At 51.6% G+C, this 25,521-nt stretch overlaps 15 protein-coding genes across 15 annotated transcripts; 6 read left to right on the top strand and 9 right to left on the bottom strand.

Moving 5' to 3' along the window:
* Positions 1-265: 265 nt before the first annotated feature.
* KL911_001501 (uncharacterized protein) lies at positions 266-1,162 on the bottom strand (the record flags this gene model as incomplete). Its single annotated transcript, XM_043196467.1, has 1 exon — positions 266-1,162. The coding sequence occupies one exon, from the start codon at positions 1,160-1,162 to the stop codon at positions 266-268; it is 897 nt and encodes a 298-aa protein (XP_043056074.1).
* Positions 1,163-1,492: 330 nt separating this feature from the next.
* On the top strand, positions 1,493-4,198 carry KL911_001500 (uncharacterized protein; the record flags this gene model as incomplete). Its single annotated transcript, XM_043196466.1, has 1 exon — positions 1,493-4,198. The coding sequence occupies one exon, from the start codon at positions 1,493-1,495 to the stop codon at positions 4,196-4,198; it is 2,706 nt and encodes a 901-aa protein (XP_043056073.1).
* Positions 4,199-4,243: 45 nt separating this feature from the next.
* Positions 4,244-5,215, bottom strand: KL911_001499 (uncharacterized protein; the record flags this gene model as incomplete). The annotated part of the gene is made up of 1 exon (XM_043196463.1): positions 4,244-5,215. One exon carries the CDS (start codon positions 5,213-5,215, stop codon positions 4,244-4,246), a length of 972 nt encoding a protein of 323 aa, XP_043056072.1.
* A 32-nt stretch (positions 5,216-5,247) lies between these two features.
* KL911_001498 (uncharacterized protein) lies at positions 5,248-5,937 on the top strand (the record flags this gene model as incomplete). Its single annotated transcript, XM_043196462.1, has 1 exon — positions 5,248-5,937. One exon carries the CDS (start codon positions 5,248-5,250, stop codon positions 5,935-5,937), a length of 690 nt encoding a protein of 229 aa, XP_043056071.1.
* A 377-nt stretch (positions 5,938-6,314) lies between these two features.
* KL911_001497 (uncharacterized protein) lies at positions 6,315-6,953 on the bottom strand (the record flags this gene model as incomplete). The annotated part of the gene is made up of 1 exon (XM_043196461.1): positions 6,315-6,953. One exon carries the CDS (start codon positions 6,951-6,953, stop codon positions 6,315-6,317), a length of 639 nt encoding a protein of 212 aa, XP_043056070.1.
* Positions 6,954-7,305: 352 nt separating this feature from the next.
* KL911_001496 (uncharacterized protein) lies at positions 7,306-10,773 on the top strand (the record flags this gene model as incomplete). Its single annotated transcript, XM_043196460.1, has 1 exon — positions 7,306-10,773. The coding sequence occupies one exon, from the start codon at positions 7,306-7,308 to the stop codon at positions 10,771-10,773; it is 3,468 nt and encodes a 1,155-aa protein (XP_043056069.1).
* Positions 10,774-10,801: 28 nt separating this feature from the next.
* Positions 10,802-12,037, bottom strand: KL911_001495 (uncharacterized protein; the record flags this gene model as incomplete). Its single annotated transcript, XM_043196459.1, has 1 exon — positions 10,802-12,037. One exon carries the CDS (start codon positions 12,035-12,037, stop codon positions 10,802-10,804), a length of 1,236 nt encoding a protein of 411 aa, XP_043056068.1.
* Positions 12,038-12,110: 73 nt separating this feature from the next.
* On the bottom strand, positions 12,111-13,025 carry KL911_001494 (uncharacterized protein; the record flags this gene model as incomplete). Its single annotated transcript, XM_043196458.1, has 1 exon — positions 12,111-13,025. The coding sequence occupies one exon, from the start codon at positions 13,023-13,025 to the stop codon at positions 12,111-12,113; it is 915 nt and encodes a 304-aa protein (XP_043056067.1).
* A 111-nt stretch (positions 13,026-13,136) lies between these two features.
* KL911_001493 (uncharacterized protein) lies at positions 13,137-14,441 on the top strand (the record flags this gene model as incomplete). The annotated part of the gene is made up of 1 exon (XM_043196457.1): positions 13,137-14,441. One exon carries the CDS (start codon positions 13,137-13,139, stop codon positions 14,439-14,441), a length of 1,305 nt encoding a protein of 434 aa, XP_043056066.1.
* A 4-nt stretch (positions 14,442-14,445) lies between these two features.
* KL911_001492 (uncharacterized protein) lies at positions 14,446-15,342 on the bottom strand (the record flags this gene model as incomplete). The annotated part of the gene is made up of 1 exon (XM_043196456.1): positions 14,446-15,342. One exon carries the CDS (start codon positions 15,340-15,342, stop codon positions 14,446-14,448), a length of 897 nt encoding a protein of 298 aa, XP_043056065.1.
* A 355-nt stretch (positions 15,343-15,697) lies between these two features.
* Positions 15,698-16,300, bottom strand: KL911_001491 (uncharacterized protein; the record flags this gene model as incomplete). Its single annotated transcript, XM_043196455.1, has 1 exon — positions 15,698-16,300. The coding sequence occupies one exon, from the start codon at positions 16,298-16,300 to the stop codon at positions 15,698-15,700; it is 603 nt and encodes a 200-aa protein (XP_043056064.1).
* A 71-nt stretch (positions 16,301-16,371) lies between these two features.
* KL911_001490 (uncharacterized protein) lies at positions 16,372-18,285 on the bottom strand (the record flags this gene model as incomplete). Its single annotated transcript, XM_043196454.1, has 1 exon — positions 16,372-18,285. The coding sequence occupies one exon, from the start codon at positions 18,283-18,285 to the stop codon at positions 16,372-16,374; it is 1,914 nt and encodes a 637-aa protein (XP_043056063.1).
* Positions 18,286-18,427: 142 nt separating this feature from the next.
* On the bottom strand, positions 18,428-18,802 carry KL911_001489 (uncharacterized protein; the record flags this gene model as incomplete). The annotated part of the gene is made up of 1 exon (XM_043196452.1): positions 18,428-18,802. One exon carries the CDS (start codon positions 18,800-18,802, stop codon positions 18,428-18,430), a length of 375 nt encoding a protein of 124 aa, XP_043056062.1.
* A 52-nt stretch (positions 18,803-18,854) lies between these two features.
* Positions 18,855-20,503, top strand: KL911_001488 (uncharacterized protein; the record flags this gene model as incomplete). The annotated part of the gene is made up of 2 exons (XM_043196451.1): positions 18,855-18,911; positions 19,064-20,503. 2 exons carry the CDS (start codon positions 18,855-18,857, stop codon positions 20,501-20,503), a joined length of 1,497 nt encoding a protein of 498 aa, XP_043056061.1.
* Positions 20,504-20,622: 119 nt separating this feature from the next.
* On the top strand, positions 20,623-25,368 carry KL911_001487 (uncharacterized protein; the record flags this gene model as incomplete). Its single annotated transcript, XM_043196450.1, has 1 exon — positions 20,623-25,368. One exon carries the CDS (start codon positions 20,623-20,625, stop codon positions 25,366-25,368), a length of 4,746 nt encoding a protein of 1,581 aa, XP_043056060.1.
* Between the last annotated feature and the right edge of the window lie 153 nt (positions 25,369-25,521).

The raw sequence follows: 25,521 nt of genomic DNA, 5'->3' as shown, positions 1-25,521 counted from the left end.
GGAGCTTTGCGTCCACGCGGACCTAGCCGAAAAGCTTAGTTGTGTGAAAGATGGACGAGCAAAGGAGCGTTTCGGAAAGGACAAAAACCTAGTCGTCAAAGATTGGCAGTTGCCACTGTTGTCGTCAAAGAAATATGCTGAACTTTATTATTCTCCAATGATGTAATTTGCAGATAAGCAAAAACACAAAATGGTTCTCGTGCCGGGGCGGCAGGTGTGAATTAATTTTATAGGTTTAACCAGGAAGATATATTCATTACACAACTTACTGTTGAGCAGCCTTGAAAGCAGCAATCTTGGCAGCAACTCTCTCTCTTCTCTCCTCCTTGGTGAGCTTCCTCTGCTTGTACTTCTTCGACTCAGCGGCATACTGCTCCTTGGTGAACTTCTTCTCGGTTGGCTTGAACGATGGGTCCTCTCTGATCTTCTCGTGGGCCTCGGCGTACAGGTCCTCAATGGCATCGGCATCGATGTCGTCGGCAATGTAGCCCTTGAACAGAGTTCTGTATTTCTCTTCGTCGTCGTCCATCAGCTCCTCCATGTACTCAGCGACGTGGCCACCAAAGATGTACTTTCTGAGAACCTCGGTGTCCAGCTCCTCAGACTCGATATCCCAGCCTGGGAATCTCGATGGGGAGTGAGGAATGTACAGTCCACCGTCAGAAGCACCCTTCAGAGCGCCGAAGACTCTAGCACCGGTGGTAGTTCTTTGCAGACCAACGTCCAAGAAGACCTTGAATGGTCTTGGGCCGTCCTCGACAGCCTCAGTGAGCTCGTACTCACCTTCAACTTCCTCGACACCCTGGTAGGTCTCGTCCAGGCCGAGCTTTTGCAGGGCTCTTCTGGCGACGAGCAAACCGGTAGCGTAAGCAGCAGACCAGTTGGTCAGACCGTGGGTGATGCCGTACCTTGGGAGTTCGTGGGAGTAAGCAGCGGTGAAGACAACATCACCGGTCAAGGTGGAGGAGACGATCTGGCAGATGATGTCCTTGTTGGTGAATCTGACGACCAGTCTGTACTTTGGAGAGTTGTACTTGGCCTTGTGCTGGGTGACCAGTCTCTTTCTGGCGTAGTAGTCCGTCTTTCCCTCAGCTCTTCTTCTGAAGGGAGTCTGGTAACGGGAGTGGTAAGCAGAGGTCTTCAGTGCCTTGGTGAAAGCCATGGTTAATTAGTGGATAGTAAATTTTTCAGTCTGAAAAAACATCGGAAAAAAAAGGCATTTCAGTTGTGAGTGGCCGGGTAACCTTTGGCTAACTTTCTCCCCAATGGTGCCACCCCTGCACCACACAAGTTCACGATTTAATAATTAGCATCTCAACTACTGGGCAATAACATCAAGGCAATTTGTCATTACCGGCCCCCTGAGAATCCTGCAACAACTCCAGCTCTCTATTTATTACCATCGCGCTTACACGCTGGTTTTCCGCTACATCTCCACAGCCACCATTGCTCTCCCGGAGCTCTTATACATCACACATATAACTAGCTCGTGATGAGCGGGATTTGGCCCTTTTTCAACTCCTCGTTCTCCAATGCCACTATAAACAAGATCCTGGCCGAGATAGATCTGGATCAGCAGCAGCTCAGTTCCAAACCGCTGGATGCTCAGCCTGTGGACCAGCCAGCTTCTCCTCCATCCAACCTGACTGCATCGCGGTTACTACAGACCATCCAGGAAAATGATCATCTCCAGCAGTCCATGCTTGAGTCCAGCAGCCAGCCAACTGAACGCCCGCACTTTAATGTGTCTCTATTCAACAAACTCATAGATCAGCCAAATCTCCTAGACGAAATCAACCTTGCCAAAAACCAGAAACTGATCAGCTACATGACGCAGCCGGAAGTGCTGGAGACGCTAATCGAGTACATTATCGTGTCGATTAGCCTTTCGCGGGACCGATCGGCGTGCGATCCTGGCCACAGCATATTCGAAGGCGAGAACAACGTCGAGGTCGAGAGCGACGAGCAACCCAAGGAACTGGACAAGTACGAGCGGGCTTTGCAGCGTTCTGTGACCGCCAGCGAGGTCACGTTGCTACTAAGTAGCAACGTATCGCCCATCCTGTTTGGCGACTCGAGTTCGTTAGAAAAGCTGTGGTCCGGGTTTTTCGACCGCGACGTGGAGGAGTTTTTCCACCCCTGCAAAGCAGTCCACAGCGACGACGAGAGCGAGACGGAGCAGGAACCGAGCGGCGAGGGCACCAGCCTGGATGACCAGCCATTTAAACAGACCCACAACGTGATGCTCTTCAACAATTTCCTCAAGCTCATAGACAGTCTTGCCACAGCCAACATGAACGAATTGATGAATTTTATTCGGTTCCAGCAAAAATCCGCCCTGATCACAGACCAGTTTTTGAAGTTCGTGCCGCACTCGCCGACGATCTGTGACCTTCTGGTGAGACTGATTTCCACAGACAAACCGTACAATCCCAACGGGCTGGTTGACATACTGATGGACCAGAACCTAATTCTCAATTTGCTGAAACTGGTGAAAATATACTATTTAGAGCACCACGTCCAGGATAATCTCTGCAATCTTCTCAACGGAATAGTTGGGATCAGCTCAAACGTGGGGTTCTGGGAGGACTCCACGCAACAGCAGCTGAACGAGTTTGGCGAGCCTCTGGACGCAGAACAAGCGTCTGCTGCGCGAGCCAACAATCCGAATATTGGCCCAAACGACCTCACGAGGCAACTCGTTTCGCGCAAATGCGTGCTGGAAATGCTCGATGTTCTCATCAACTACGGGCATTATGGACTGGTGACGGTTGTTTCCGTGGTGATTGAGGTGATCCGCAAGAACAACTCTGATTACGACGAGTTCGACTGGATGCAGTCTGTGGAGGCTGTTGTTTTTGACGAGGAAGAGGAGGACGAGGGCGCAGAGAGAATGACCAGGAACCTGCCAAACTCGAGAGACCCGATTTATTTGGGAGTGATGCTGAAGCTGTTTTCGATCCATTTGGACGAGATCAAGGACAACTATCTCACCGAAAAGTACTACAGACTGAACAAAGTGCACGAGTTGGAGAGCTCTTTGGGCGACAAAATAGAGCCTCTCGGATATGAGCGATTTAAAGTCATGGAGCTCGTGGCCGAGCTCTTGCACTGCTCGAACATGATCCTTATGAACAAGTCTTCCAAACTGGATTACTTGATGTATAAGCGTGATTTATGGAGAGACGTGAAGAAGACCGAGTCATTGGTGATGGATGCGCTGAACGACGCGATCAACCACGACATCACCAAGCCGATGGAAAAAATAACGATCGAAGATTCCTCGGCGACGGTATCGAGCCCGTCGGGCGAAGAGTTTGTCAAGCTACCGGTGGAGATGTCGATTGGCAACTTCTTCAAGCTACGGCTTCTGCAAACGAGCTGTATTCCGCTGATAATTCTCAAGCTCCATAAATTCCCGTGGAACAATTTCATGCACAACGTGGTGTTCGATCTGGTGCAGCAGATTTTCAACGGACGACTCGCCAACTGGGACGAGGACCGGGCATCCAACCAAGAGGAAACCCGGTACGACGACAACTTGAGTTTGAACAAAGTGCTGATCTGGTCGCTTTTTGGCGACTACGAGGCCTTCGACAACGAATACGAGTGCGACGAGGACTACCCCGGCTTCTTCAACCTTCCCAACTATATTCTTTACTGCTTCAAATACTCTGAGGAGTACGAGAGCCAGCACAACTTCAAGCTTGGCTACATGGGCCATCTGACTCTAATAGCCGAGGAAATACACAAGTTCCAGAACTATGTCGAGAACTTTGGCATGACCAGAGAAGACCAGACGTTCGACGTGCTCAAGGATGACAACGACGTCACCAACCCGTACTATCTGAAGTCGTCCTTCTATATTTTCAACTCGCTGTTTGACAAGCTCTTCGAGAGCACACAGTTCAGCGGCTGGATCGAGTTCATCAATACGCGGCTTAAGGAGATCAACGCAATGTACAACAAAGTACTGGGAAATCCCGCCGAGCTCAGCGATAGTGTCACGGGCGAAGACGACGAGGATGTGTCGTCCACGCCGATGATGAGCGACCGGAACGTGATTTTGCTTGACAACGGCGACAGCGACGACTTCCGCAACGAACTTGAGGTCATTGAGGGCGAGGAGCAGGACGTCGACGGCGGTGACTTACGGCCAATGAGAGAGGAGGAAGGTGACAGGGGCAGAAGAAAATAATATGTACATTATGATGACGATGAGATGAACGCCGTGTAGGGCTAATTATTTAATTTTCTCACCATTTTCTCCGGTACCTTTCACTTTCTTCACTTTGCCATTAGGAAGACGCTTGACTGTGCCCTTGTCGGCTTTGTTCTCCGTTTTGAGCTTCCGTTTGAGCTTGGAGACGGCCCAGAACACAAGCTTGACCACCAGTGCGTGTCGCCACGTGACCTCTTCCACGTCGTCCGGGGTGACACGCAGCAGCACCTCGTCTTTATCCTTCTTTGCTCGTCTTTGCTTCCTATTTTTCGGTTCTGCTTCCACCCTGAACACCTGGCGGCCGTCTTCGTCGACGACGTAGTCCTCACCCTCTTTCAGTTCCTTGTCCACGAGCCACACAGAGCCGTCAAATTTAACTACAAACAGCTTATCCATATGGGCCACTCTTTGGTCGCTGAAGTTCGTTCCCGGCAGCATTGACGGCCCATACGCCTTGGTCTTCAGATCGTTGATCAGCCTCTCGACCCTTTTGCGTTTCTGCTGCGTGTTCAGCTTGAGCATGATGTAGTGAACGGCCGAGAAAAGAACGACAACGACGACCAATGCCAGCACGGGCCCGGGCCTGAATTTACTTAGCGCGAAGCCGGTGCCCGTGTAGGCCGGAAAGCCGTTTTTCAGGTAGTAATCGTAGCGCTCCTTGCGCTCTCCCCTGAGAATGGAGCCGATAAGAGAGAGACGCTGGAACCGCTGTTCGGCAGCCTTTTTCCTGCGCTCAAATGCCTTCTGCGACATCCCCTCCTTCCTGCGGACCTTGTCGGGATGCAGTTTGCGGCTCATCTTTTTGTAGGCCCTGTTGATCTCGTCGTAGGACGCTTTGGGCCCGTTCGAAAGACCGAGATACTCGTAGAAGTTGGTCTCTTTCTTGGTATCCTTGACGAGTTCGTGCTGCAGTTTGAAAATTTCAAGGTCCTCGGCCGACCACGCAGCAAATGCCGTCGCGGTAAATATGGCGAGCCAGAACAAGAGTCTCATGGAAAATAATAAAAATATAAAAATCTGTTTCCATGCCATATAATAATACCCAGCGATACCTGCTGCTCTCGGACTGTTCGCGCGCGTTACTCGCGTTTTGCGTACTGGCACGGTTTGCGATCCTTTTCCCGCTCATTGGAACAAGGTTCCTGCCTGGTGGCATCGCAGACTTCTTCCTAACCGTGTACCTGACAAGTGTGCTTGTGGACGGGTTCGAATACGTGACAATTTTCCGCAAAGTGCCCAAGAAGGGCGTTTCTCGCACCTCTGGATGGCGAGTGCTGGGATCCATCGGTGCGAGGGCATTGGTGACGGTTCTCATTCTGAACTACCCCAAGTCTGCGAAAAACATCAGCTTCAGCGTTCTGATCTCGTCCTCGATGCTGGTGGACTGTTCGCGCCATCTGTACAATTTCTACAAAGTGCGGACGTTTGGCGGGTCTGTGTGGTGGCTCACCAGCCTGCGGCGCATTTTGTTTGGCTTGCTGAGCCCCGTGCTCGCTGCGAGCGAGGCTGCGATGATCTTCATCTGTCTGAGACTCATGGAGACCGAGTACGGCTATTACAGAGAATACATCGACTACGACGTGTGGGCTGACCGCGCAGCCGTGCTGGTCAAGGGCGTGCTCTTTGCGTATGCGCCAGTGTTCTATATCACATACAAAAACAAAATGACAGCATTCTGGAGACTGAAGACCGACAAAACCAAGAAAACCAACTGATCACGTGTACACCCCAACGTACGACGACAGAAACAGGATTCCGAACGCGCCAGACACAGCTCCGACAAGCGCGAAAATCACATACAATGCCGAGTTTCTCTTGCCTGTGTTGGGGAACGTGACGCAATAGAGACCACTCACGGCAGCAATGCTCAGCAGGGTGAGGGCCAGCACTGCGTGGTAGGCCACGGGCACCAATTCGTGGAAGTACGCGTAGGACGAGTATTTGGACTGCGTTAGTGTAAAGGAGAAAATCGAGCGGTACTCACCACCAGGTCGTACGCCATTATAAATAGCAAGAAGAATATTTTTCGAGCATTTATTTATTGACCAAGTACTCTCGAACAGTAAATAAAATGTCACGAGCTCCTCTGCGGCTACTCCTTATTGTCCGGAATGAGCTTGCCGCCCTCCTCGTAGTGCTTCCAGAGCTTCGCCCTCTCGGCCACAATTCTGTCAAACCGCCTGATCGCAGGATAACCCTCGATGGTGGTCAGCACAAGCCACTCGATCTGGTAATCCGGGGCCACTCTGTACTTGAAAAAGCGCGGAACCAAGAAAACGGCCACCTCGACGGCGTGCAGAGCCACGATTGTCACGAGAACAAAATCGTTGTACGGCTTGACAGACTGGATCCACTCGTTTGGAATGGGCAGCACACGGCTCAAAATCACATCGTAGATTAAGAAAGGGAACCCCTTTGCCACCATCATCATCGACATCACAACCATCAGAATCCGCTCAGGTGCCGTCTGCGGATACCAAACCTGCCGCACCTGGAGATGGCTGACGTTTCTCTTCGGAGCTGCCTCGCGGGCCATCGACAGAATCTGGCTCTGAACCTGCTCGTAGCTCTCTAGATGCTCTTTGAACGGGATAGGCTTGAGCATCTCGACTTCCAGATCGTCGTGATTGAAGACAAGGGTGACATGGTCGAGCTCGACCTCCTTGACCTTGATGTTCTTGATCTTCTTATCGATGGTGACGTCGCCGTACACGGCAAGGACGTCCTCCATATTCGGCTTGAACTCCTTGTTGAGTAGCGCGACAAGGGCCGGCGCGGTCAGAGACATGGAAAATGGGCAACAGTATGCAAACGGCACTGGAAAAACAGCTATCTGGTGCCTATCGAAAACAACGGCGTGACCGTGATCACGTGCCGAAAACAGGTTTTCTTTCGCTTTCCGCTTGCCTTGCTTTTTGCGCACGAGGCAAGGCGGCTTGTCCTGGCTGTGCAGAGATTCGCAGAAGGAAAAAAACCTTCTGGAGACCTGTATTGCTAAATATCGCAATATCTGGACAATTGAGCTTTGTTAAAACCGTAAACTGTATTCGATCGACGCCACACACATTTCCAGTTGACCCGAGATGAACACCGCATCCAATGCCAGTTTGCTCAAGCTCAAATTACTGGACTGTCTGAGGAGCTCAGACAAGGATAAGCTACAGGAGCTTTTTAACGAGTGTCAGGCGATCACCCCGCCTGACCCACAGGTATCGCTTTTGTTGCGCCAGATCCTTATATTTGCCGTGCAGGTGGCGCCGATGTCCATGATAGAATACATCGTCCAGCGGAAACTGGTGGACGACATCAATGCTCAGGACGACCAGGGGAACACGGCGCTGCACTACGCCGCGCTCTCGTCTCGGAGCGATGTGATCACGTTCTTGATGGGCCAGGAGGACATCAACGACTGCATTGTCAACAAGCAGATGAAGCAGCCCATCGAGTGCTCCTCAAATATGGAGACGGTGCAGTTGCTTTCCGACCTCCGAACAAAGTTTGTCGAAATAAAGGCCAACGAGCTGCGAAGCGCTTTTGAGGCACGCAAATTCGACGTGCTTGATAGACTGTTGAGCAACCCGCGGGTCAAGAGCCTGCTGGACATCAATGGAACGGATCCCGTCACGGGCGACACGGTTTTGCTGGAGTTCATCAAGAAAGACGACATCCAGATGGTCAAGTTCATTCTGGAGCATGGGGGAGACCCGTTCAAACGGAACCTCAACGGCAAACTCCCTATTGAGTCTGCTGTGTCGTCTCCGATGAAGAAACTGTTGAAAGAATCGTGCAACCACCAGACCATGATCGATCCTACGAACCAGAGGGGACAGCTTCACTCAGGGCCGCCGACGTTCAAGGGGTTTCTGAAGAAGTGGACCAACTTCGCCGGTGGCTACAAACTAAGGTGGTTCATTCTGGACGCCGAAGGAAGACTCTCCTACTACACCTCACCGAACGATATTTATAACTCCTGCCGCGGTATGATACACCTTGCAAACGCTCAGCTGCGTATGGACAGCTCTGAAAAGTCCAAGTTCGAGATAATCATCAAGAACAGGGGCAACAAGGCATCTCTCAAATGGCACCTCAAGGCCAATCATGTGATAGAGACTAACAGATGGGTCTGGGCGTTACAAAATGCGATCCGGTATGCAAAAGACCAAGAGAGACAGCAGCGTGCCATTGCTGCGGAAGAACAGCAACGGGCCAAGAAGACTACAAGAAATAGAGAGAGCTTTGAGTCCACCCGATCGAATAGCACACACAACATTGGCAACCGCGGATCGTACAACGACCAGTCCCCATCGCCAATTACCGCCCACCAAAGAAAGTTCTCCAACGCTTCTTCAGTTTCCTTGTCTTCTGATGATGAAGGGTCCGGCTCCCTGTCTTCTAGAGACAATAAATCGTACAAGAAACCAATGCGCAAACTCTCGAAGCTCACCAAGAGAAATAAGGATGCGTCTGCACTTCCTGAAATAAAGGAGAACGCGGATCTAAAACTGCCTGCAAAGAAAGACCGCTCGCCTTCGATTGGGTCGCTTGTATCAAGTGGAGACTTGGGCAGCAAGACTACGATCTGTTCTGTAGCTGATGACGAACGCGATACTGACATTGAGGATGAGGATAGCAGTATCCATTCAAATCCCCGTGACAGCAGTATTGCCGATGGTGATGATATGATTGCTACAAATCTGAACAACTCAGAGCTTGCAGTGAGCAAGAACCAGATGATGATAGAGCTGAAATCTTTTGGCGAGTTTTTGACTGCTGCCGAGTCTGACGAAACCGTTTCCAAGGCACAAGTGATTGAAGTGGCTATGACTATTCTTTCCAGTTTAACGAGCCTTTCAGAAACACAGTCTGATCTTTTGAAAAAGTACGAGAGCAAGTTCAGCAAGATCATTGAAAGACAGCAAGAGATCTCCAAAATTTGGGAGAATACTTTGAAACGTTTGGAACTGGAGATGCAGTCGCGTGAGCAGAAGATTGTAGAGCTCGAAGATAAGCTTCATGTGATCAAAAAATCTCTAAAGAACAATCCTGGAATCATACATGCCGTTACGGAGGTCTCGTCTAAGGACACAGGATACGAAAACACTGCCAACGTCGAAAATAAGAGCCCAGAACAGATCAGACAGTTTTTGGCGGAGGACGAGGAATCTGAGGACGAGTTTTTCGATGCTGAAGACGAGGCCCACGAAGAAAAAGTTGACGGACAAGTCACTGACGCAACTGAGACCACGGCCGTTGCAGATAGTGGTGAAGAAGACAGTAAAGGCCGTGTTGTTGTGAATGGTTTCGAACTGACAAGTCCCAAGCAGCTCGAACGACTTGAGAAGATCAATAGAGAGGAAACTTTCAAAGGCTACGAGGATCCGATTAGAACCACGCTGAAGAAGGAAGACAATAGACCCAAGATCTCGTTGTGGAGTGTTTTGAAGTCCATGGTGGGAAAGGATATGACCAAGATGACTCTTCCTGTTGTTTTCAATGAACCAACCTCGCTCTTGCAAAGAAGTACAGAGGTGCTGGAATACTGTTCGCTTCTAGACAAGGCCGCCTCCATCGACGATTCTCCTACAAGAATGATTTACGTCGCCGCGTTTGCTGCTTCGGAATACGTTTCCACGGTAGGACGTATTGCCAAGCCATTTAATCCATTGCTTGGAGAAACCTTTGAGTATGCCCGTCCGGACCAGGGATACAGGGTGCTGGTCGAGCAAGTGAGCCATCACCCCCCGATATCTGCCCTTCTCGCTGAATCTCCGTCATGGTCCTATTACGGAGAGGCCAACGTGGACACCAAGTTCCTGGGTCGCTCTTTTGACATCAAACATCTTGGTACATGGTACGTGGAATTGTATCCCGGAAAAGGCGTTGTGAACCAAAGGGGCCAGAGAGTGGATCACGAAACGTATACGTGGAAGAAGATCAGGAACTCTGTCGTCGGTATAATTGTTGGAAACCCAACCATTGACAACTATGGGGAGATGCAAATCAGGAACCACACCACTGGCGACTACATGAGCTTCGATTTCAAACAACGAGGCTGGAGAGCTTCCAGTATAGGTGAGGTCAAGGGGGAGATCTACTCGCACGACGGTAAACTGAAATACACGGTTGGCGGTCACTGGAACTCGAAGATCTATGCCAAGGATGCAACCAAGCCTGACGCTGCGAAGTTCCTGGTCTGGGAAGCCAGCGAACGAACAGAGATGATGTTCCATCTCACGAACTTTGCGGCCTCGTTGAACGCGCCTCAGCCTCATCTTCTGCCAGTTATTGCGTGCACAGACACAAGACTGCGTCCTGACCAGCGTGCAATGGAGAATGGGCAATATGACCTGGCCAGCTCCGAAAAGACGCGCGTGGAAAACAAACAGAGGGCGGCCCGGAAACGGCGTGAGCTGTCTGGCGAAAAATACGAGCCTGCCTTCTTTGTCCAGGCCAAGCATCCGGTGACGGGAGAGACGTACTGGAAGTACAAAGATAACTACTGGGTGCCTCGCAAGGATGGAAAGCTGAGAGATTATAAAGATATTTTCTGATAGTTTACGTGGATGAAATGCTGCGGATCTATCGTCTCTTTTCGTCTCTCTTTTGGGCTCTGTCGTACAGCTCGCGGGGGCCCTTGAGTTTATGGTTTTGGAATGCCGGTTGTTGATAGTTCTCCTTGCCTACTCTGTTGGCAAGTTGCTGCCTGAGTGTGGGCGACAGCTGGTTCCCAAAGAGCTCCGTCAGGACTTTGTTGAGTTGCAACCCCAGCATGTAATTGAACTCATTTTTGTAGCCATTTCTAATTTCTTCGAACTTGACGTTCATGTTTTTGCATTCTTCGTTGAGAGCGTCCTCAAACTTGACCAGTTTGCGTTCTCTGAGAAGCAGCTCTGTCTCGTGCTCGCGCAGCCGGTTCTCCCACTGCGTCATTTCCCACTCCTTCCTGAACACTTTGAAGGAGGCATCCTGCAGCAGCTGGTTGACGGTAGCGCGTTCCATCGGGTCAACAATCAGACATGCGTTGATGACCATTTGTAGTCTATGCGAGTAGTGGTCGGGGATCGGCTGGAACGTCCCAGCCTTGATTTTTTCCTGCAGGGCCAAGTGAGTCTTGGCCTGGAAAGGCGGACGTAGAGCGCACAATTCGTACATAACACACCCGAGCGACCACACGTCGCAGACGGGATCGTACGGTCTGTCCATCAACACCTCGGGAGACATGTAGTACGGCGTGCCCACGTAGGTCTTGGCGAACTCGTTCTCGTGCTGCAGCCACTTCGCGAGACCAAAATCGCCCAGTTTGATCGAATACCCGTCCGACAGCAGGAAAATGTTGTCTGGCTTGATGTCGCGATGAATAATCACCTGGTGGTCCACTGGTTTAGGTTCGAGCTCAGGCGACGACTGGAAAAGATCGCTGACGGGCTCTATCGACGTTCCGTAGTGGCACTTGTAAAGTGCGTTCAGCACCTGGGTGAAGATCTGCCAGATTAGTGTTTCCGGTATAAATTCGTTTCTCTCCTTGTACTTCTTAATCAGCACCGATAAATCTCCTCCGTCGCAGTACTCCATATACAGGTGGACCTGGTGCTCGTCCTGGACATGGTCATGGTGGAGATACTGCACTATGTTGGGGTGTCTCAGCTCTCGTAGGATCCTGAACTCGGTGCTAAGCTGGTGCTTCTCCTTGCTATTCATGGCCCCATAGGATATTTCTTTGCGCACAAACACCTTGCCATCGCTGATCCGTCTTACCTTGCGCACACACCCGAACGAGCCTCGTCCGATCAGCTCCAACACCTGGAAGTCGTCCATCTAATACTGTATTTACAAACTTCCGGATACAGAAAATAACTAGATTTTTTGGGCAGTTGATTTGTTTCAGTATTTATGATGCCCAGGTCTTCCCCGTGAGAGCCTCGTAGGCCTCTTTGTATTTGGCCGCAGTCTTGGCGGCAATTTCGTCCGTCATGGAAACGCCCTCCTTGCCGTTCAGCTGGTTCGACGTGAGCCAGTCACGGAGGAACTGCTTGTCGAAGGAGTCCTGCGAGCGGCCGAGCTCGTACTTCTTGGCATCCCAGAACCGCGAGGAGTCGGGCGTGAGCACCTCGTCGACGAGAACAAGCTCATTTCTCTCGTTCAGACCAAACTCGAACTTGGTGTCGGCAAGAATGATGCCTCGCGAAAGCGCGTAGTCACGTGCTTTGGAGTACAGTGCGACGGCCTTTTCTGCCACCTCCGCGCACAGTTGCTTGCCCACAAGCTGCGCAGCTTGTTCTGGGGAGATGTTTTCGTCATGCTGGCCTTGTTCGGCCTTGGTCGACGGAGTGAAGATCGGCTTCTCAAATGCCTCGCTCTCTTGTAGGCCCGGTTTCACTTGCAAGCCGTGCACTGTTCCAGACTTCTTGTACTCTTTCCATGCACTTCCCGTAATGTAGCCTCTGACAATGGCCTCTAATGGCACAAGATTGTGCTTTTTCACCAGAAGCGAGCGGCCGGCCAGTTGGGTCTTGTATTTAGGCTCCGACAGCTGTCCAGGCAGCTTGGAAAAAATCTCCTTGTCGGATGAGGCGACAAGATGGTTCGGGATCACATCAGCAAGCAAGTTGAACCAGAAAACGGACAATTGGGTGAGGATCTTCCCCTTGTCCTCGATTCCGTTTTCCATAATCACATCGTAAGCGGAGATTCTGTCTGTAGCGACAAAAAGCAGCGTGTTGTCATCGACCTGGTAAATATCACGGACCTTGCCTCGCGCAACAAGGGGCAGAATGCCGTCGAGATCGGTCTTTGTCACAGTCATAGGTATAATAATTAGCTAATTTAGATAAATAAATTATTTGACTCGTGTGGGTCGATCGACCTGATCCCGAATTTCCTTTTCGTATACGAGTTTTCGTCAACTACCTCTACTATGCTCAATCCAATTACCGTCCACAAAGACTTTTTTGGGTTTCCCGGGGCCTTGATTTTGACATTAGGCCTGCCTTTGGTGGTTCTCTTTCTCTATGCCGCGTGCAATGAGCATTACGTTGTTGAGGGGTGCAATTTGCAGATCAGCACGATCAGGAGCTTGCTGGGCGAGCAACTCACCAAGGAAACGCTTTTCAGCGCCAAGTGCTGGACTGCGTACCTGGTCTGGTTCTTTGGTCTTGCGGTGCTGGATCTGATTGTTCCCGGATACTACAAAAATGGCACAATGCTGCGTGACGGCACGCACTTGACGTACCTGATCAACGGCAGGGAACTGAGTCTTCTGCTCTGTGGAGCTTTGGCAGCAAGAGCCTGGTACACGAGAGGCCATGTCCCCGAGCTTCAGTTTGTCTACGACAATTTTCTGCGGCTGATGGTCGTTTCCTGGGAATTCTCTCTTATTCTCAGCACGTTTGTCTACATCTGCTCGTATTTTCCTCTGAGACGGCCCAATGGCGCAGGAACTTACGAGCGCATTCTTGCAGAGGGCGGCAACTCGAAAAACGTTGTTTTCGACTGGTTCATTGGCAGAGAACTCAACCCCAGAATAGGACCCTGGGACATCAAGCTATTTTGCGAGCTGCGGCCAGGAATGCTCCTCTGGCTGCTGATAGACCTCTCGTGCGTCCAGAAACAGTACCTGGAGACCGGAACGGTGGCCAACTCGCTCTTATTGGTTGCTGTGATGCAGTCATTCTACATTTTCGACGGAGTGCTCAACGAAGAAGGCGTGCTCTCCATGATGGACATTACCACCGACGGTTTCGGTTTCATGCTCGCATTCGGAGATCTCTGCTGGGTCCCGTTCACGTACTCCCTGCAAGCAAGATACCTCTCGCTCAGGCCTGTGCAGCTCTCTCCAGCAGCCTTTAGCGGTGTCGTGGCCATCATGGTCATCGGATACTACATTTTCCACTCCTCCAACAGCCAGAAAAGCAAGTTCCGCCAGGGTCTGCTTCCGCACATGAAGAGTATCAAAACAGACCGCGGAACAAGTTTGCTGGTCGAAGGATGGTGGGGGCTGTCCCAGCACATAAATTATTTTGGAGATTTGTTGATTGCATTGAGCTGGTGTCTTCCAACAGGGTTTGGCACGCCGCTGACATACTTCTATGTGATATACTTTGCCTTCTTGCTGCTGCACAGGCAGAAGCGGGATGAGCACAAATGTCGAACGAAATACGGCGAATCCTGGACAGATTACGAGAAATTGGTTCCGTACAAGATAGTTCCATATGTATACTAATCGATCATTGTGTTTTCTTGCCAAACGTGACCGGCTTTTCGAAAGCTTTGTAGCTCACCTGGAGAGAATTGAGCCATTTAAGAGCGACCGAAAAGATGAAGAAGAGGAACAGCGACACAAACGTGCACATCACCAGCCCCGGCGTGAAGAAGCCGTATTTGTCGAACAACGACCCGTCCACAACGGTGCTCACGCTGGCGCTGTTCCCTGCGTCGTAGTTGACGGTCCCTTGCCCCGGCTCGTAGATGGTGGCCGTCTCGTCCTCGATCATCTGGTTGATCTCGTCAAACGCCTCATTCAGCTCCTCCTCGATCGTGGCGTAGTCTGTCTCGTCGACCGCATCCGAGCGTTTTGTGTACTGCGAGATCCTCTTCACGTAGTTCTTGGCCTGTTCTAGGAAAGAGATGGTGTTGTGGAACCGAGGAACACCTTGTATTATGACGGTTTGCGGGTTGGCACCGATCGAGATTTTCTCCAGGATAGGTAAGTCAGAGACGTCCAGCCGTATCACAGACACGCCCGGACGGCTAATCTGATCCAACCAGTCGTTGTCGCGAACGTCAACGGAGGCTGAGCTGCACTTAGACGAGACAGCCACGGTCACGTTTTCCGCAGACTTATAGAGGACGTGTGGAGCAATGGCTGCAGGCTCTGGCAGGTTGGAGAGCAGATCCCTGTCGAGATTCCGCCTCGAGAGCCCCTCGACCTGTAGATATATGATATTATCCTGAGGCCTGTCGGTACAGAGGGTTTCTGTCAATTCCGTGACTTCTGCCAGTCTGGACGAGGGAATGAGATACTCGAAGTCGGCATTGAAGTGCGGGCCCGACACAACAAGCGGAGCTGTGTTCTCAAACGCCCGGACAGCTCCCAAGAGGCCAAATACCAACAGTCCCTTCATGGCTTCTAAAACTATTTTGTCTACGTTTGTGCTGCCTAAAACGGTAGGGTAAAAAAAAACGCTATCATGTCTACAGTGCACATCAGTACGTCCAGCTTATGAATTTCTAACCGCAGCAAACATCTCGCAGGCCACCAGCGAGGACCAGATCGTGCGTCTGGCAGGCTCGTTTGGCGTTTTGTCGTCTGTCTCGCTTGAGCAGGAAAAATCAGACAACACACAGAAAGCCAAAATAGTGTTCCAGCAACGCGAGGACGCGCAAGATTGCATCGAAAATCTACACGGCTACCGGCTCGACGGCCACTACTTGATGACCAAATAAAGCCCTGAAATTAGCGAAATATATTACTGTACATCATGCAAATGAAACGCTCTTCTTGCTCTCCGGCTTCAGAATCTCCTTCTTGGCCAACTTGGCGTTCTTGCGTCTGATAGACCGCGCCGTGGCCGCCTTGAGCTTGATCTCTTCCTTCTTGTCCTCAACCTTCATCTTCTTCTCCTGCTCCTTGCGCTCCATCTCCTGTCTTCTCAGCTCTCTGATCTCCTCCAGCCTCTTGGCCTTCTCGAGCTTCGACTCGTTCTCGAGGTCCTTCTCGTCGTTGATCTGGCGAATCAGCCGGTTAAGCGTGATGGTGTCGTTGTCGGCAACAAACTTCTTTCCCTTTTTGCCTTTCTTTTTCAGCACTCCCGGCTGGATCGCCTTGTTGAGCACAGGAATGTCCAGCTCCTTCTCGTCGTACACCTTTTCCTTCTTCTTTCCGTACAGCTTGGCGATTCGGAGCTCTTTCTTGAGCTGGCTCTTTTTCACGTGTCTCTTTTCGCTCTTTGGTGTCAGCTTAGGCTGCGAAGCCAGCATGTTGCGGGCCAGTGAGTCCTGCCTCACTTCTGGCTCCACCTCGCGCTTTTGGTTCTGTGTGCTGCGCCGCTTTGCGGCCTTCGTCTGCTTCTTTGGAACCATTTCACAGATCTCTTTTTTCTGCAATTTTTTTCCCTGAAAATTTGTAGCACAGCCGGCTTTCGTAGCCGTAATCACTCGCTCACGTCTCCGCCAAAGTTGCGATGCGCATACAGTCCGTCTGAAAAATTGCGCTTCACCCTGTCGTAGTAGCAGGAGAGCTCATGAACAAGCTCATGGAGACTCGTCAGTTTTCTGTCCTTGAGCTCCTCTTCCGAAAGCTCTTGGGCGGGCTGTTCTCTGCTGCTCATGTCAAGGTTCTCCATCATCGTGAACTGCACAACTTCAGGTATCAGGTGGTCGTGGTCTCTGTTGCTGCCCTCTTCAATCTGGCTGATTTTCTCCCGCTCCTGGTTCTGGTTGTCGAGTCTCACTCTCTCAATGATCGAGCACTTGACCGGAGCTTTGGACGGAATAGCAGACTTGATATATTCCAGGTAGTTTCCGAGCTCCTTGAAGAGTTCCTCGGAGGACTCGAAGGAACGTGGGGTGGTGATTAGCGGCTCCAGCGCCTCTCTCGATATCACCGTCGAGCTGGCCAGCTCTGTGTGTATCGTCGGCGAGTTGGGGGCCGGATCCGTATGGAATCTCGTCGACAAGAGTTCCTGCAGCCGCTCCTGCGAATCTGCGCCCAAATCGTCGCTCGGAAGGTTGAGTTTGTCTTTCTGGAACAGCTGCAGACGCTCAAGAACGTCTGTGCAGCTGATGTGTGGGTCCAGAACAGAGCCGGTGCAAAGCTCGACGGTCTTTGCCACCATGTCCAGCTTGTAGTTGCTAATTTTGCCCTCGCCATAGAGCTTCAGTAGCATCACTTCAAGCTCCGACTCGTGTATTTTAAGTTTTTCCTGCAGTTTGCGGAAACTCACACGTTTGAAGAGCTTCAGATACCCCAGAACAAACCGGACATGAACCAGCTCTGTGACGAACGGTATGAACTGCGCAAGAAGGTTCCCCTGCATCATGTTTTTGAACTCCTCGTCGTCGTTCAAAAGCGCATTGTATTTGGCGATGTCGGTCTCCTGGACGTGCCGGTACAGCTCCATCAGCTTCACGATCTCCGACACGTGGTCGAATCCCTGGAAGTCGCCCGACTGGAACGGGTCGATCTCGCTCTCGCTCAGCAGGTTGCTGATGATGTACTTCATCAGCACGTCGACGCGCCGATCGTCGCCACACTCGTTGAAACCACGGAAGCTTTCCTGGAAGCAGTGGTTGGCTCTCTGGAAGTCTTCGTCGAACATGGCCACGAGACCGGAGCACTCCTTGATGATGCCCACGATGCGCGACTGCGGGATGCTGGAGCCCAGATTCTCGGCCATTTTCGTCAGTCTGGAGAGCTCCTCGACGTCGATCTCGCCGCGGCTCGCAATCACCATCTCCAGGGCAATAACTTCTAGCAGATATGCGCTTTTGATTGCTTCTGACGAGCCTGTGACGGCTTCCTCCAGTCTCTGCAGCAGCGATCGGGCCTCGTTGTAATTTTGTTCCGCCAGCAGCACGCCTGCGCGCCCCAGCTCGACTCGTATAATCAGCCGTTCGTTTCTGGAGTTGCTGCTCCTCAGGTAGGCCGAAAATTTGTCGAAGACCTGTTTCTGCAGCTCTGACGAGCAGCCGGCGATCGGATGGTCGAACCTGTGCAGCATTTTCGAGAACGAGGCATCCCCGTACGACGCCCCCATCTGCGGCAGCTGTTTCAAGAACAGGTCCAAGTAGTGCATAATCATAGCCGGGTCTCCCAGCTCGATGCTCACCTTGAGTGCCTGTTTCGTCGACTTGAACACATACTCCGAGTTATCGTTTCTGTCTATGTTTTCCTGGAACACCTGGAGGGCTTGTTCTAGCTTCTCGTCCTGCCGCAGCTCCTTGCCCCAGAAGTAGCGGCTCTCCATGTCCGTGCCGGCCTCGTCAACACTTTCCTGGACATCGTCTTCCTCAAACGAGAGCTCTTCCTCGTCGTCGTCGTACATGTCATCATCCCAGTCTGACATGGTAAAATTCAGGCGATTTATTTTAAAATACTGTCTGGGTACTTTACATAAACTGTTTTCGCAAAATATCATTCACGCGCAAACAGAGCGGAGAGGCGGATAGACTGGAATACAGGGCGCACTGCTGGGCTGGCTGCGGTGGCTAGTTTTTGCGGTCGTCGTCTATGTTCATATTCCTCGTGAGCTCCTCGAGCTCCTGCTGCTCCAGAGCCAACATGAGCTCCAGCTCGCGCTCCAGTGCAGTATTTCGGCCCTGCGGGTGCTCCCCCGCGTCCTCCTCGGAGTCGGCGTCGTATTCGCGCTCTGTGTCGTACTGCTCCAGCAGCCTGTCCAGGTCGATCTGCTGCTGCGGATGCGCGGTTTGCGCCTGCTGCTCCATCCGCTGCGTGTCGCGGCGCTCCTCCTGGCGCAGCACAAACTCTGCCATGGGGCCTCGTCGCAGCTCAGCACATCGCTCGCGTCGCTGTGCGCGCAGCTGTGCCAGAAGCTGAGCCCGGGACTGGTCGGGTAGCTTCATCGGGCGGAACAGCCTCGTGATTCTGTCATTCTGCCGCTGCACCAGCAGCTCCATGCTCCTCGTTCCGTCGTTTCCCGCGTGGGACGGCGCGCCGTCGCGTTGTGTCATGGTTCCTAATTTCTCCAGACCTTTTTAGCTAGCACAGCCTGACCATGGCGAAAAAAAAAAACGACTTGACTAATATTGGGATTAATTTATTTTCCATGCTCAGACAACTCAGACAACTCCCAAGACTGTGCACACAGGTCCGCGTAGGTATAGTCCAATTCCCAGTCACTAACCGGCCAGCATTACGCTCTCTCTCCCGAGGCCAAGAACCTGATCTCGAAAAACCTCGAGGAGGTCGACGCCGAAATGTACGAGATTCTGCAGAAGGAAAAGGCCAGACAGAAAAACTCCATCACGCTGATCCCGTCCGAGAACTTCACCTCGCGGGCCGTGATGGACATACTGGGCTCGGAAATGCAGAACAAGTACTCTGAGGGATATCCTGGCGAGAGATACTACGGAGGGAACGAGTACATCGACATGGCTGAGAGCCTGTGCCAGCAAAGAGCTTTGCAGGCCTTTGGGCTCGACCCTGCCGAGTGGGGCGTCAACGTGCAGCCGCTCTCCGGAGCTCCAGCCAATCTGTACGCCTACTCGGCCGTCCTCGAGGTCGGCGACAGACTGATGGGCCTGGACCTGCCTCACGGAGGCCACTTATCCCACGGCTACCAGACGGCTTCCACCAAGATCTCGTACATCTCCAAGTACTTCCAGACGATGCCGTACAGACTGGACGAGAAGACCGGACTGATCGACTACGACATGCTCGAGAAGACGGCCGTGCTGTTCAGACCCAAGGTGATTGTGGCTGGTGCGTCTGCGTACGCCAGAGTCGTCGACTACGCCAGAATGAAGCAGATCGCCGACAAGGTCGGCGCGTACCTGATGTCCGACATGGCCCACATCTCCGGCCTTGTGGCCGCCGGCGTCACCGACTCGCCGTTCCCGCACTCCGACATCGTCACCACGACCACCCACAAGTCTCTGAGAGGACCTAGAGGCGCCATGATCTTCTTCAGAAAGGGCGTCAGAAAGGTCACCAAGAAGGGCAAGGAGATCCCGTACGAGCTCGAAAAGAAGATCAACTTCTCGGTGTTCCCTGCGCACCAGGGAGGTCCCCACAACCACACCATCTCTGCGCTGTCTGTGGCTCTGAAGCAGGCTATGACGCCGGAGTACAAGCAGTACCAGGCCGATGTCGTTTCGAACGCGGCCGCGTTTGCCCAGGCGCTGCAGGAAAAGGGTCTGGACCTGGTTTCTGGCGGAACTGACACCCATCTGATCCTGATCGACCTGCGGTCCAAGGGCATCGACGGGGCCAGAGTCGAGGCTGTTCTCGAGAGAGCCAACATTGCTGCCAACAAAAACACCGTGCCGGGCGACGTGTCGGCTTTGTTCCCGTCCGGTCTGAGAGTCGGCACCCCGGCCATGACCACGAGGGGCTTCCTGAAGCCGGAGTTTGCCAAGGTTGCCGACTTTATTGAAGAAGCCGTCAAGATCGCCACTGATCTCAAGGCTAAGGAGGCGGGAGCGTCTCCTAAGGAGAAACTTGCCGACTTCAAGCGTCTGGCCAGCGAGAGCGACGCCGTCAAGCAGCTCGGCGCCACCGTCCAGGAGTTTGTGTCCCAGTATCCAGTTCCTGGCGAACAGTAGAGCACCGCCACATAATTTTTCTCTCCCACGGCTGTGCTTTATTTACATAAGTCTAAATTTTACCGAACCATAAACATTATCCGCTCTTTGCCCATTGCTGACCCGTCCCTGGCTACTCCATGTCGTCGAACCTGGAAGAGCTTGACCAAGTTCTTCTAAGATATCTCAAATCTCCAGAAACCCGAGAACCGCAGCAGCACGCTCTCGCTCCACGGACCGCCCTGAAAGCCCGCGAACCTAACGTCCAGCCCGTCGTGCGGGATCCCGTGGACCTTGCTGTTGGATTTATCAACGAGATTCTCGGCGAGATGCGTTCTTTTGGTGCACACGGGCTGGACAGCTCTACTCTGCGGACGATAGCGCTTTGTCTGGAGGCCGTCGAGAGAACCGACCCCGTTTTACATATTAGCAAAACCCTGGAGGCCTGCAAGGTGTTTGTTTCATCGGGAATGCTTGCCGAGCCGCGGGTCCTGCTGGAACGCTTTCTCTGCCTGAAAACACGGCAAGAAAACCCGTCCTTGGAGGATCTGCTTCGAAAGTACGAGATTGGAGATTTTGGCCCAAAGCTGGACGCTGAGTACATTATGGTGGTTCTGGAGCTGATTTTGGGGCTGGGAGCGCATAGCACGTCAAGGCATCTCCCAGACATAATCATTGAGAAAACGTCGTCCTTGATAGCGTCACTGGACAGACAACAGCGACTCAAACTCCTCAGCCTTCTGTCGCAGTTCTGCACCGCCGAACAGACCACAGAGTCCCTGAAACTGCGCTACTACGCTCTCATGCACATAGAAGATGCCGGTACAGAGTTTTTGCTGGCCACAATTCTGCATTTTGAAAGAGTGTGTGATGCATCTGTTTATTCCAGCACCGCCGACGTGTTCTACAATCTGTGCTCCTCGTGGGCTCGAAGCCAACGATCCCTGCGTCCGCTGCAATTCCTCGTCCACAAATACCATCAACTAAAACCTACATCTTGCACCCTGAAGTGGGAAACGGCGATATATCAGCAAGCTTTGCCGCCCGCTCTCGACGACCATATTTCGTATTTATTGACCACGCTCGACCTTACTGACACCGGCGACCGCCGAATTTTACTTAAAGCACTGGAACTGGAAAGACCAATAGCTAACGAATCGTTGTTTGTCGCCAGCGTTTGCCGAGTAATCAAGGGACTCGACTTCACTTTGAAAGCAGATCAGCAGCTCGTTCTTGCACTCCTGGAGTGTTCAAAAAACACGAGTCCATGTTTAAACGTGTACGATATGACGACCATCTTGATCAAAGACCTGGATCCACTAGTGCATTCTGGATTCGAAATCAAGGCGCTTTCTGTGATGACAGAGGTGCTGAAGCATCAAAATCAGCCAAAGAGACTACGCAACTTCTCAAACTTGCTTTTCCACTATGGCGGCAAACTCTTGACGAAGAATGAGTCTGAGGCTTTGAGATGCTGGCACAAGTGTCTGTATGTCGAGGATATTCTTGTCGAGCAGAACGCTGACGAGTTTGGACAGCTGAAAAATAAAGTCGAACGTATGCTGAACATGCTGATCGAGACCAAGAAATACGCTCACTCTTACGACATAATCATGCACGTGTTTCAGTCGTTTGAGCAGCTCCACCGGGGTTGGCAGGTCGAAAAGTATCAGGATGAATTGATACAAACGTTTGGCATTTTAATCAAGCTGGTCTCACGGATGATCGTTCGAATGGATTCCAAGCTGCCTGTAAAAATTCTCGGCGCGGGTGATAAGACACGAGCTTTCGTCACAATCGAGCTCATCAAGATTCTAACTTCCATGAAACCTTCTAGACGGGACCAGATTTCAGCCCTGATAGTCCAGGTCAAAAACGAGTTGCAGGACAATGGACTCTTTCTCTATTTTCTGTCATCCATTTCGATGATCATCGAGTTTGGACTCGCTCTGAAATCCATCGAGGCTCTGAACTTTGAAACAAACTCGGTCATGAGCGGATATCGTGACATAATTGTATGCCACATATATTTGTTGCAATGTTGCTCCCAGATGGACGAAGAACTGCTCATGAAGTCGCTGGCTGCCGTTTTGTCGTGGGCAAAGACCAAACGCGCAAAGGTCTCGGTCTACGAGCTGGAAGTGCTGACAATGGTGATCCGTGTTCTCAACTATTCGGATCTGACAGATTACGCGAGTTATTTGTTGGAGGTTGCGAGACAAAATGCAGATTTCGGCGCCTCGGACCTGGGATTAAGAATGGAGGCTGCCTATTTGAAATTGCAGCTAAACCTTCCAGACGAGGCTCTAAAGCTTCTAGACGAGGTGCCAAACACTGCGCTGGAAGCTGCGAGGCACAAAATGTTGAAGACCGAATGTTATCTGTTGCTGAAAGACGATGCAGCCCAGCAAGAATGTGCTGAACTGCTCTCCCTCTTCAAAAGCGAGCAGCTCCAGCTGTCCAAGCAATCCAACAAACTCAACGTCAGCACTTTGTTAATGTTGGCTGCGAGCGTGTCGATGCTGATGGCACTATTCCATCGCGAGAAAAACAAACTTGAGAGTGTGCTGAATCTTAAGCAAAGCATCAGAGTGCTTCAGTCTGTGATGAAGAACTTTCTGGTCACCGACGGAAGCTCGATAGAAATCGACCTTTGTCACAAGAGTACGCTCAAAATGCAGTTCGTCTCGTTAATGCTCCAGGCTTACAGCTCCCTGGCCGCCATGATGCTGGAACTGGGGCTGGCCAAGGACTTTGAGTACTACGCAGCAGAGCTTGAGAAAGTTCTTACGCATCAGTCGTCGTTGGTGCTGAAATCCAGATACTTCTTCAGGCTGGCCAAATACCATGTCTACAGGAATGATCTTGCAGCAGCCAAAGAAGTGTTGGACAAAGCAACTCGGTGTTCGCAAAAAATGCAATTTGAGTCGTTCCAGGTGGAGTTTGAGAAGTTGAGTGCGTACGAGCTGTTTTACCAGATGGCCGATAGCAAGGACGTCCACGCGATCCGCGATAAAGTGGATATGTTCTTCCGTCTGCTTGCAGGGCACGAAATCGACGGAGGCAAGTTCTACCAGCAGGTTGTGTACGAGCTCAGACTGGGCCGCTCATTGGCCAACGAAAAGAACTTTATTGCATTTCTGCGCATGTTTCTTCCTATGAACGGCAGAGAGAAGACGAGCATGCTGAAAACAGCAGTCACCAATATGAAGGAAATGATTATCCAGACTGTCAATCAGGACCTCGAGAACATTTTTGCAGGCGACTCTGTGGTTGTAATGAAAGAAGGCGCGATGGACAATATGTACGCTGCCTGTCTCCGGGAATGTGCCAAGTTTGTGAATGAGCCCAGACTGGTGAGCGAGGATATATCCAAAGGAGCTATTTCCGTGCTGCTTGCTAGTGGAGCCTGTTCGCGCACCAATTTGGAATCGGTGTTGATGCAAAACGAACTGATGCGTTACGAATCCCTTGAGTACGACAGGAAACTGAACCTGGCTATCGAAAACACGCGACAATTGGTCCCGCTCGTATGCCAGCCCGACTACCGAGTCTCTGTTTCGCAACCGCACGATCTTGCCTCTGTTCTTCCACTAAACTGGGTCACAGTGTGTCTGGATCTTGATATGAACAGCGGGTGTCTGGTTCTCACGCGGTACGGCCCCAAGCAAGATCCAGTATTCCTCAAGCTTCCTCTGGAAAGACATCTCATTGGACGTCACGCATCCTTTGGATCTGCAGTCCAGGAGCTCGAGGCTATAATTCAGGAAAGTGACCGCACCACAAGAATAGAGGTCACCTCGATGGTGAAAACCAAAGCCGACCGCGCTAACTGGTGGGCCCAGCGAAAATCGCTGGACAGAAAGTTGAAACAGCTCCTATGTGAGATGGACAGTCACTGGTTTGGCTGCTTCAAGGGAGTCTTTGGCCGTTTCGTTTTCGAAAAAGCTGTGGTGGAAGAGACTCGTGTCTCTCTTGAACGTATCTTGAGCAAACACGTCGGTCATTCTATTTCACTTGGAGCTTTTGACACAGAACTGATACTCCAGCTTGATCTGGACTTGGGAACAGTTGCATCGGACGTGGAAGACTGGTTTCAGCATATCCAGATCTCCGATGAGGCAGACTACGGTCGGCTGTTTTTGGAGATCGAGCCAGAGCTCCGTCGGGTGCGTCCGACGTTTACGATAGATCACACTGTGCTTGTGGTCTCTCCTGAATGTGTCAAGCTGCCGTGGGAATCTATGCCGTTCCTTCGGACCAGATCTGTGTCACGAATGCCTTCTATAAAGATGCTTGTGGATGTTCTTGTTGAGCACGCCGACCACCTGAGCCTTGGCGTTCCTGTTGCGACAGGCTACTACGTGATCAATCCGGGCGGAGACCTGAAAAGAACCGAAACCAACTTTTCGAAGATATTTGCTGGTCGTCGCGGCTGGGAAGGCATCATTGGAAGCCGTCCCAGCGAGGAGCAGATTTCACAGGGTCTCCAGAAGGATCTGTATGTCTACGTGGGCCATGGCGGGGGAGAGCAATATATTCGCTCGAAAACCGTCAAGAGCATGGCAAAGCTGCCTCCAGCGCTGCTTCTGGGGTGTTCCTCCGGGAAACTCAAGACTCAGGGCGTGTTCAAGCCGCACGGGACTGTGTACAACTACCTGATAGGCGGAAGTCCAATGGTGGTGGCAAACTTCTGGGACGTGACCGACAAGGACATCGACAAGTTTACTCTACACATGTTTGAAAAATGGGGCCTGTCGGGCCGATCGCGCGGTGACATTGGTCACAGCATTGCGCAGAGCCGGGATGCGTGTGTTCTTCCGTACCTTAACGGGGCTGCCCCTGTATTGTATGGGCTTCCGTTCAAAATACGTAATGAGTTATGATGGATGGTTATTTCTCTCGAAATACAACAACGTTTTGTAGAGACAGGCAAGAAATTTGGCTGTGTCAGCGTTGGCTGGGAGCGGATTGGGGAGCGTAGCTAGGCTTTCCAGTATGGACTGGTCGGGGATGTTGACATGAAATGTCAGCGGGTG

The sequence above is a fragment of the Ogataea haglerorum genome (genome assembly GCF_019207285.1).
Source record: "Ogataea haglerorum isolate 81-453-3 chromosome Unknown 81-453-3_NODE_3_length_672639_cov_96.912891, whole genome shotgun sequence".
Classification (NCBI taxonomy): Eukaryota; Fungi; Ascomycota; class Pichiomycetes; order Pichiales; family Pichiaceae; genus Ogataea; species Ogataea haglerorum.
Note: the sequence above shows the minus strand (reverse complement) of the source record. Positions and strands in the feature narration are given on the sequence as shown.